This window comes from Ictidomys tridecemlineatus, chromosome 8 (assembly GCF_052094955.1).
Source record: "Ictidomys tridecemlineatus isolate mIctTri1 chromosome 8, mIctTri1.hap1, whole genome shotgun sequence".
NCBI classification, from domain to species: domain Eukaryota; kingdom Metazoa; phylum Chordata; class Mammalia; order Rodentia; family Sciuridae; genus Ictidomys; species Ictidomys tridecemlineatus.
Window position 1 is genome coordinate 102,715,501 of NC_135484.1, and position 11,603 is coordinate 102,727,103.

Here is an 11,603-nt window from a genome sequence, read left to right on the forward strand (position 1 = left end):
TATGGAATAATGTGATCATGTTTCTCAAGTGTAAAAACTGGATTTTTTGGTGATTGGTGTCCTGAACCTTTGTAACAAGCTTCCTATTAGGAACTTTCTATTAACTTTTATATACTACAAAGATATTAAAACAACCAATATGGAAGTCATCAAAAGGAAAGTTCTTTTCTATTAACAGAATAAATGCAATATTTTTTATGTTCTGCTTAAATTTGTCGTATTAACAAAGCAGTCATTTTGATAAAACATTATTATAAAAAATTATATTGCAGTCAGATTGGTAGAGTTCATAGTTGTGAATGGGAGGTAAGATAGAGATAATTTAAAACTAGTGGGTCACTTATTGTGTAAAGGAATCTGAAGGGTACCAGATGAAAAGATTGGAAAGTTGTCATTTTTTATCTGGCTTCACTGTGATATTCTCTTAGAGCTTACAGACAAGGCTGTCTTTCACCTCTAAGAGGAAAATAGTAAACATTTCAGGCTTTAATACCCATCTCAATGTAAAATAAAGATATTAAGAAAACACAAAAAGTGAAGAGATCAAGGGTTCATGAACATTTACTGTGAATCAATTATAGTTTCTATATCCCACCTTTGGTCAATTGATACTTAACTGTTGTTGTCTTCTAAAATGTTCGTTAGAGTTCATAAATTCATGGAACGGGAAGGTCGCAGACCTCGTCTTCTTGTAGCAAAAATGGGACAAGATGGTCATGACAGAGGAGCAAAAGTTATTGCTACAGGATTTGCTGATCTTGGTTTTGATGTGGACATAGGCCCTCTTTTTCAGGTATGAAAAATTGTGGGGACAGTTTCAAATAGTATGCTATAAGTCTCATTTAAAAAGTAGAAAATGATAGATCAATGTGATGTTTTTAAAGTTATAAAAAATCTTGTTCAACCAGTCCTCTAATTATTGAATGCTTTAATCTAATTATGAAAAATTAAAATGAAGTTCATATTAATTCTAACTTTGTATACTTAAATTTCAGTTCAGAATTACAATTTTTATTAAACTTTGGAAACTGTAAATAATTTTCAAAGATTTCATTGTACTCTTTGAGAGGTGACTTATATGTTGTAGGAAAGATAGCCACAAGGGATGGTGGAAAATGTTTTGAAAGGACATAAAACATAAGAGTAAGCTCAATCTATAAGAAGGTTTTCTTCTTTCTTACTCTCTCACTGGCCTTTCAGAAGCTGAGAGAACAAGGCAGGGAAGGCCATGCTACAAAGGAGGGTTAGCTTTAGCTGAGAGAGAGCAATAAGAAGGCATGAAACCTTCGGCTCACTGCAAAGGTAAAATCAGAATGCAGTTCTGAGGATGGGGAGAAGATTATTAATATCCTTTTATGCAATGTAAGAAGATTCATCTCAAAGGTGTTTGAGTACAGGACCACAATCAAATTTGTGTTTTAGAAAGCTCACTTTCTAGTAAAATCACTTTGTTAAGTTGAATGAGAGGAGCTGCAGCAAGATACCAGGAGTCCAGTTAAGATGTCCAGTAATATGAGTGAGAAGCAATGAAAATCTTAACTAAAGTGATGTCAGGATCACAGTAGAAATCAAGTCACAGTTAAAAGATTTTGCAGAAAATGTAATAATGGGGTATTTACAGATATATAGGCAGAATTAAGAGAACCAGCATTGACTAGTGAAGCATTCAGGAGTTAAATTTGTAGGTATTTTGAAAACCAGTTGTTTTACATTGCCATTAACATTGCTGAATAAATTATATTAAAAGTAAAGGTGAGTGGGGCATGGTGGTGCATGCCTATAATCCCATAGGCTCGGGAGGCTGAGGCAGGAGGACTGTGAGTTTGAAGCCAGCCTAAGCAATTTAGTGAGGCCCTAAGCAACTTTGTGAAACCCTGTCTTTAAATAATAGTACATAAAAAAGGGTTGGTTGTGTAGCTCAGTAGTTAAGTACCCCTGGGCTCAATCCCAGGTATCAAAAACTAAAATAATAAATAAAAAAGTAAAGGTGATAGGTACTCAAAATATATTGCTTCCTATTTATCTTACTATATTTTATTATTATATGTGCTCTTGAGTCTATTTCAATCTCTCATGTCCACATATTGGAGATATTGTATAATTGTGAGCTAATGTGCATTTTTTCTGAGCTGTGCATTCAGAAACATCATGCTGATAGACTAAAACTGGTTATGGTTGGAATGTTTACATCATGGAAATCAGCAAACATTAAAAATTAGGAATTAATTCATTGTCTTCTTCATGATCTAGCTATATAAATGTGATGAAGGAAATGTAAATAAATGCAAATTAATTTAAAGTTTTATCATTTTATGCTATTATTATAAAAAGCCCCAAAATTTGAGAAATATTCTTCTAGTATTCAAAAAGTATGATTTAACATAACTTATAAACAAGGGAAGTTCTGATACATGTCTGTGATTTACTTGTTACTCTCTAATGTTAAAAAAATTAGTCAATTCATGTTAGGACTATTCTTATTGATCAATGATGTGACTTCTTTGCCAAATCAGATGGTAAATAACCATTTATCTATAGTCTGATTTTGCCAAATCACAGTTGTTAGGGATTTAAACAGACATTAGAAACAGAGACTGGAATGCTGCAGCTACAAAACAAGAAATCCAAGGATTGCTGGCAGCCCACAGAAGTTAGGAAGAAGCAAGGAAGGATTCTTCTCTGGAACCTTCTGTAGGGAACATGGTCTTGCTGACACCTTGATTTTGGCCTAGTCTACAGAACTATGAGAGATTTCTATTGTTTTTAACTCATGCTATTTGTGTGAATTTCCTACTGCAGCCCTAGGAAACTAATATAGAGGCTAAATTTGATTTTGGACATGTTGTGTTTATAGTATTTATGGACTATTCAGATAAAAGTGACCATATAAGTTAGATATACATGTCTAGAGTATAGAGGGACCCCAGTTAGAAACAAAGGTTTTGAGACTTTTATCAGTGTATAAATGCTGCTTACAACCATGGTGATGGATGAAATGTCTCATGAGGAGTATGTATAGCAATATGAAAGGAGAACTAGGACATTAAGTGAAAGTAGAGGAGAAGTCAGCAAAGGAATGAAAGGAAATGGAATAAGTAGTGGAATAAAAACTAAGGAAGAACAGTTTCAGGAGGAAGGATATAGCATTATTACATACTGCAGTGAGGTAATCTAAGTTGAGGACTGAAGAATAGTCCTTGCATTTTCTTCAGTAAAGAAGTAAACCTGGGCTGGGGTTGTGGCTCAGCAGTAGAGTGCTCGTCTAGCATGTGTGAGGCCCTGGGATGGATCCTCAGCACCACATAAAAACAAGTAAACAAAATAAAGGTATGGTGTCCAACTACAACTAAAAAATAAATATTTAAAAGAAGTAAACCTTCCTGAGGAGGCCCAGCCTTTGAATAAGCTCCCATAAGAAGAGTTTTCTCTGTTTGAATTCTTCAATTTCACTCTCAGGAATCTAGAGGAAATTGTAACAGTAAAGAACTAGCCCAAACCTCTAGAGATATGTCCTTAAAGTGTATTGTTATATAAATATGTAAATGTGTTTAATCTTATATATTCAATGCAGATTTTGTTAAGGACCTCAAATAAGTTGTTTTAGTTTGTTGAATTCTTTTCCATTCTGATTTTTTCAATTAAAACAATTTTGCTTTATTTGATTAAACTTTACATTTTCCTACTCTTTTGCTTTGGTTTTTATTTATTTTAAATACTGAGCAAGTACAATAGACTTTCAATAGTTAGCAGTTATATTTGGGGAAATATTTTTCCATAAGATTAAAATATTTTTAAAACAGGTGTTGCCAGCTATTGACATATAAAGGAAAATTTTGAAGAAACTGCATTTTTACTCTTCCTTTATTCTAATATATAAAAATATAATTTGCCTTTTAACATCACAAATTTTGGTAACATAATATATATAACATATATGTCACCTATAGTTCACTGATGACTGATTTAATCAATATTTTATTTGAATTAAAAATCTAAATTTCTGGAAATGTAAATGCAGTTTAATATACATAAGCAGAAAGCATGGAACTGTATTTATTTAAATAGAACTTTAACCTAATGTATTTTGGTAATATGGATGATATCAATGGTAATCATGCTTAATTAAATTTCATACCTATAAGAAATGAATAGCAAGAATGTGTACATTTTTTTTAAGAATTATAATTTCACTCTAGGCATGCCAGTAATCCCAGTGATTCAGAAGGGTGAGGCAGGAAGATTGCAAGTTTGAGACGAGGTTGGGTAACATAGCGAGACCCTGTTTCAAAATAATAATAAGAAGAATAATATTGATGATGAAGGGGGTTCAGTGGTAGAGCATCCCTGGGGTTTAATCCCTAGTACCAAAAAGAAAAATAAAGAAGTTTTAATTTTGCTTGTTAGTATTTCTCAGACTCAAGATTTTTACCTACATGCTGTGTGATTTACCTAGGAATGTCCTCGCATGTGGGTCTATTACCTGAGAGTTTAGAATCTTTTGTTTTTACACTAAAATTATGAACCTAAAAATCTTGCCAAACTCAGAAAATTCATAGGCTGATGAATATTTTTGTCCTATAATTGTACAGTAGTTTGTGAATTTCCAAATTTGTACATTTCCAATGTGAGAGTTGTAGTTACCTTTTACATGAAATGATTTAAATACATGTGAATTAACAAAGCAGTGTCATCAGCTGATTAGTGCTGAGAAAGGTCTGAGCTTTGGCAACTCAATTCATAATTGAATACTTAAAACCATCTTTGTAATCCCATATGCCAAAATGGTTAAATACAGTTAATTGACACAAAAAACAAACCCTTGTTGATGTCATCCCTTCTCTTCATTATGCACTTACCCAGGTGTTGTAGCCTTTTCTTTAATTTCTAAAAGTGTTATATTATTCAATATAGTACTGTTAATTTGGTGTCTCAATGGGAGAAAAAAGTCTGGAGTTTTCTGTCTTTTCTCTTGCTGATGTTACTGTTTCCCATTCAATGGTCAAAGTTACTGTTTTTACAAAGTATTTTGGTTTGGTTTTTAACTTCTTTATAGATGCCACAAGATACTGTCTTATGTTGCATAACAACCCAATAAATATTGGTAATTAAGACCACCTATATACTTTTAAAAAGTTATAATGAGGGACTGGGGTTGGGGCTCAGTGGTAGAACACTCGGATAGCATATGTGAGGCACCGAGTTTGAGTTTGATCCTCAGCATCACATAAAAATAAACAAAATAAAGATTAAAAAAGATATACATATATATATGTACATATATATATATGTACATATATATATACATATATATGTAAAAATAATGGGACCCCTTAGGGAAGAAAAAATGGATGTTAAGTAATGATCAGTTATGAAAGTTATAAAGAGAGCTACAGCTTTTTTATCTTGAAGATTTGGGGGGGCAACAGTATTTTGGCATAACTTGATAAAATTAATCAATTCTAATGCTAGAAGGAAATACAGAATTGATGTTTATTGCCTAAATAGCTTTAGCACTGTTTGTAATTTGAGAATGATGAAATATGAAGCGATAGTCATTTTACTATTTTTAATGATAGAAATCTTGGAATGTTGACTTATTGACTTAAGTAGCATAACACCTTTACAACAGGTTTTTTTTCTAGTCATTGCCTAGGAATAAATGATGACTTGTCTCTTTACTTTCTGATTGTTTAGACTCCCCGTGAAGTGGCCCAGCAGGCTGTAGATGCAGATGTACATGCTGTGGGTGTGAGCACACTGGCTGCTGGTCACAAAACCCTAGTTCCTGAGCTCATCAAAGAACTTAATGCTCTTGGACGGCCAGATATCCTTGTCATGTGTGGAGGGGTGATTCCACCACAGGTATCTTTGGTGTATTTTTCTAGTACTATGATCAGAGTCCTCAGTAATGATAGTTTATTTGTAGCTTTAAAGATAAATTTCTTGTAGATTTAGAGCCAAATTATTTACTGGTAATTTCACTAAGTAAATTCTACAAAGATCAAAAAGTGAGTAATGTTATTTTCTCTTTGAGCTATATTTTTAACTCCTTGTGTACGATTCAACAGTTTACAAAGATTCTGTGAGAGAACTATGTCCTTGCAAACCAATAATTTAGGATAGACAAATATCTGCTTCATATTTGATAAACAGTGATAGAGAAAGAGCTGATGAAAGTAATCAAATATCACCACTGGAATGGAGAAGAAGGGTAAATACATGGTGGACATATCAAACCCTAGTCAAAGACATAGTTTGGATTTCTTCCTAATGGAGCGAGTTCTGTAGCTAACTTGCTTCTATTGTGGAAAAGCTACTTTGTCCATTTCCTCCATGTTCCTACCCTAATTGTTGCCTTCCCTCAGAGCTATCTCAATATGTTGTCTTGTAAATCTCTTTTATTATTTAAGCTGATTTGATTGAAGTACTGTTTTCTTGGAGCCAAAAAGATCCTACTACAGAAATATGGAATCAGCTTGTCCTGGAAATTATAGGCTGAATAGTGAAGGAACTAGATACTTGGAAAAAAAAAATAATGGGACCCCTTAGGGAAGAAGAAATGGATGTTAAGTAATGATCAGTTATATCAATTAATTTTTAATGGGGTAGGAAGACATCCTTCACATATTACATTTCTGATTGGTTAAAATAATTAGTTAAGATGTTTTGTCCATCTACACCTAAAAAATAAATGTTTTTTTTAAAAAAAGATAGAAAAAACTTCTATTTTAAATCAAATTTCTGATTATGCTAGGTTTTCCTTTGTTACCGAGAATGGAAAAAATATTTAGTTAGAAAAACATTGTATGAGGCTATTCTAAATAAATGATTTGTAGATGCTACAAAGGCCCCACCACCATAAGCAGAATTTTATCAGTGGAATGTGGCTTTGTTTTCTGCTCTTCAATTTTTCTTTCTCCATTACAACTTAGAATTTAGAATAGTAAATTCATATACTACTAATAAAATGAGAAGTACATATATATGAAGTTGTGGAGTATGTGATAATGTGGGACTGGTGAGGAGACAACATATTATTTTTTTTATTTTTAACAATAAATTTCTTAAGGTGATATAGTCAGTACAAAACTATTAACACACCTGCCTGTTATTTTCATAAATCTAATATACTTTTGGGGAAAATAAAGTGCTATTATTCATTTTTTTTTCTGTTTCCTTTTTCTTATTTTATTGAGTCAAGTTCTCACTGTGTTGCCCAGACTGATCTGAAACTTGTAGGCTCAAATGATCCTCCCTCCTTAGCCTGTGAAAGTGCTGGGATTATAGGCATGTGCTACCATGCCCAGCTAAGGGCTTTTATTCTTTATTGCTATCTACTTATGGAACAATTCCATCTATTTTTTTTACATAGAAGACAATAATTAAATTTTCTTTTTTATTTTTACTTATGCATTACAATTATACTTTTAGTGGGATTTGTTGCATATTTGTACACATACATAAAAGAAGAATATTGTGTGGTCAATTTCTATATTTCTATTTATCTTGCTTTTATTTATGGAATCTATAATAATTAAGCTCTTAGACAAGATATTTACAGTATATTAGTCACTTTTCCATTATAGTGACAAAGACCTGAGATAATCAACTTGCAAAGTAAAAGATTTATTTTGACTCAAAATTTTGGAGGCTTCAGTCCATAGTCTCTTAGCTTTATTGATTTTAGGTCTGTGGCAAGGCTGAACATCATGCTGGGGAGAACATGGAGCAGTGAAATCATTCCCCTCATGGAAGTAAAATGAAAGAAAGAGGAAGAAACATCTTGGAGAGAAGCATTCCCCCACTCCCCACCATCACCTAATACCTTCCACTAGGCCCCCTCCTCCTAAAAGGCTTCTCTGTCTCCCACCAATACCAGGGACTGGATTTAACACATGGGTCTTTGGAGAACACTTATCAAAATATAACATATTGAATATATAAAATGGTACCATTATTAAGTTGAAAATAACTTAGTTTTAAAATTAGAAGGTATTAATTTATGGTGGTCAAACAGTTATCCCCTGTCAATGTGGAGTGTCCAGTTTTTGCAGTTAAATAAATATGACCTCTCCTTGTTAGTAGTTTACTACAATCAAGATCTTCTAACTATCTTAGCAGTAGTGGCCTACAAGTATTTTAGGCAAATTTAGCAAACACATGATGCTCACTTGCATTCTTACATGCTCACTTACAACCCATGTCCCCAGTTAAGTGTAAGGTATTTCAAAGCAAAAAAATTTGTTTAGAAAGAATTTAAAGCTAACAGATAATGTGCAAAAATAAAAATGGTACAAAGAACATCTCTATACCCTTTATCTAAATTCGCTTGTTGTTACCATTTGGCTCCTTCATTAGGTACATTTCACAAGGTTTATGTAAGATTTTGGTAAGTTAGAAACTCTTACAGTTGCAACATATCATGGGTCTCTCCAAGATCAATACTTCATTCCAAATCTAGTATTCAGGTGTCAGGACAAATGGCATGAAGTAATGTTATGAACTAGAGAGGGAGATAACCCATTTTTTGACTGTCCCCAATTTGGAGATGATTGTTATTAAACAGGTTTCATTCTTTTTTCTTATGAGTTCTTAAAACTATACCACCTGCTCAAATGCTAGAGTTACAAAGATAATCGGACATGACCTCTGATCTCAGAAACTCACAGACTTGAAGGACACAGGTTGAACAGAATGTGTTAAATGCCATTGGAAAAATCATAATATTACAAGAATATTATGCCAGGCATGATGGCTCACGCCCATTGTAATCCCAGCAGCTAGGAGGCTGAGATAGGAGAATTGCAAGTTCAAAGCCAGCCTCAGTAACAGTGAGGTACTAAGCAACTCATTGAGACCCTGTGTCTAAATAAAATACAAAATAGGGCTGGGGATGTGGCTCAGTGGTTGAATGTCCCTACGTTCAATCCCCAGTACCCACCCCCCACCAAAAAAGAATATCATATGAATTCGATAGAGACAGAAAAATAGTTGGGGGACCACATAATTCATTATCTAATTTTGATCACTTAAGAGTAGAAATGGGTGCTGTTAAAAAGGAGTACTACAACAATAAGCTCAAGCTAGACCATCCTGCATATAAAATAAGGATCAGTGCCTTAAAGCATAACTTGACATCATGGTTATAAATGTTATAGTATTAAAATAGCCTTAAATCTGGGGCAGCATATGTGCCCTGGGAATCTGTACACCCAGACTTTGACTGTCATCAAACTAAAAAACAGTTGAAGCAACAAAATAAAAAAGCTTTATTTATGGAAAATCTGGTTTCATCCTGAGACCATGTTCAAATTACCACCATTCACTAGCTGCAAAATACCTAGGAGGAAATAAACAGTCTTGTACTCAAAACTATATACAAATTTAACCCAAATAATAAATATTTAGATGAGAGAAAATTATGGTTTTAAGCTTAGAAGTTCTTTGTTGGAGACATAAACTTCTGATCACAAACAGTACATAGGCAGAGTGTGTTTTGTTTTTTTTCATGAGTTGAGTTTGGATGATGTTGCTATTGGCTGTTAGCAGTAGCTCCAGTCAAGAAAGAATTATTTAGCCCAACATGTCAGCAGTAGTTGAGAAAGTTTTTGGCACTGGGGACAGAGAAAAAGGGAACATATCATTTTTTTGTTTTATTTCCTTCATATTGTAAATAATCATTCTTTATTAATTAAATTCTTTCAACAGGATTATGAATTTCTGTATGAAGTTGGTGTTTCCAATGTATTTGGTCCTGGAACTCGAATTCCAAAGGCAGCCGTTCAAGTGCTTGATGATATTGAGAAATGTTTGGAAAAGAAACAACAATCTGCGTAACATCTTGGTCTTGTTTAACTTTTATCTAAAATAATCTTTCAGTTATGATCAAAGAAGAGAGTAAAGTCATGTCTTCAATTTAATTCCAATTTCCTTGAAAGCTTTAAAGTATCTTACTTATAAACATGATGTCATGCTACAAGTATGTATGTATAATTTCACTTTAAAAATTAAAAAAATTAATTTTTAAAAAAGTATTGTCCTTCAAGTATTGTATATACTACTACTTTGTCAGAGATATTATTTTAGTAAATTGTAGTGATATATTATTTAGAAATGGTTTTTTTTATTAATCTAGTAGCTTTTTATTTTTAAGAATTAAACTTATGAAAAAAACTGACTAGTCCTTTTCTTCAGTTTATCATTACATTACTTGAGTATAAGAAAATAAAACCCACATATTAATAAATTAATCACATTTATCTTAGAAAAATTAGTGGAGACTATTTATGTTGGAAAATAGATTATGATAATCCTTAGCCAAATTCTACTAGAATTACCTCAACTTGAGTATTATATTAGACCCTGGTTGAAAGAGGGAACAAATGACAGAATATTTCTTTAAGGTGGGTTACCTTCTCCCTTAACATGAACATATGACTTTGTTTTTGCTATGCGTGACTTAAGTCCCAAGAGATTGGATGTTTGTGAACATTCTTAAATGAAAGTGCTTGGTTGGTTAATGTGGTTTCTCAAGAATGGAGGTGTAAGCTGTGAATGTAGATCTGTGATATAAAAAGAAATTAGTTTTCCAGATCCTAATGATGCTACCTGTGTAGAGTTGCTCATTGAAGATAAATTGCAAAAAATAAAAATAGCCCCCAAACACCTGTAGTTCACTGTTACAAGATTTACTCATTAAAGGAGGAAAGGTATCTTTTGTTGTTGAAACATTATACATTAAGTGAAGATGAAAAGTAACAGTGATTGTTTTGTAATCAATTTCTGCTGATTTTTAGAATCAATTTCAACAGTATTTTGGAAAGTATTATAATATTGCTATATTTCTGTGGAAATTAAAAACTATGTAACACTATTTAATTTTCAGAACCTGGTGATTAGAAAGGTGTTAAATCATGGTTATTGTTCCGTTTTTACAGTTGAGCAATCTTACTTCAAGTCCATTGACGTCCTCACTATTCTCTTTTATCAATTCTCATAAAAAATACATATTTACTCAGTAAGTTGATTGAATAATTTGGTTTCTCTGATGTGTTCAGTTGTGTGCTAGGAGATATGAAATCTGCCTGAGCTTCCTGAAACTCACAGGGAAACAAGGAAGATCTGAAGCATGCTAGAATCCTGGGCACAAGCTGAAGCTTGCTGTCTGTAGGCAGGAAGGGAGAGCAAAGGTAGATCCATCTGCTGTTTGCAGTGTGGGTTCAGGAAAGGTTCTTGCCCTCTTTTTATCATCTGATAAAAGTCAAATGACCCACTCAAATTAATCTCTTGATTAAAGTCAGCACAGGAAGGACTTTACTTGCATCTACAAAATTCCTTCTGAGCATCATTTTAAGATTCATGTTTGATTGATTAGCTGGGAGAAGGGTGTGTGTGTGTGTGTGTGTGTGTGTGTGTGTGTACACTACAGAATGAATTGTTGTGGCCTTTCTCTTTCCCCATTCTCACAATATCTCATATTATGTAATTAGTAACCCTGTATCACCTAGGGTTAATAAATACATGAGTGGTTTTTTTGGAGATAGTCATAACTGATAGTCATCATTACACAGATTACATTCTTACACAGGTTGGAGACAACTTTT

The 11,603-nt window shown here is 33.0% G+C and overlaps 1 protein-coding gene across 1 annotated transcript in view; it reads left to right on the forward strand.

Moving 5' to 3' along the window:
- Nucleotides 1-11,021, forward strand: part of Mmut (methylmalonyl-CoA mutase) — a 34,659-nt gene extending 23,638 nt beyond the window's left edge. The window contains exons 11-13 of the mRNA XM_005318592.5: nucleotides 646-793; nucleotides 5,695-5,862; nucleotides 9,709-11,021. Of these exons, the coding sequence (XP_005318649.1) occupies nucleotides 646-793; nucleotides 5,695-5,862; nucleotides 9,709-9,837 (445 nt within the window). The 3' untranslated portion in view covers nucleotides 9,838-11,021. The remainder of the gene's footprint in view (nucleotides 1-645; nucleotides 794-5,694; nucleotides 5,863-9,708) is intronic.
- The last annotated feature ends 582 nt before the right edge of the window (nucleotides 11,022-11,603 follow it).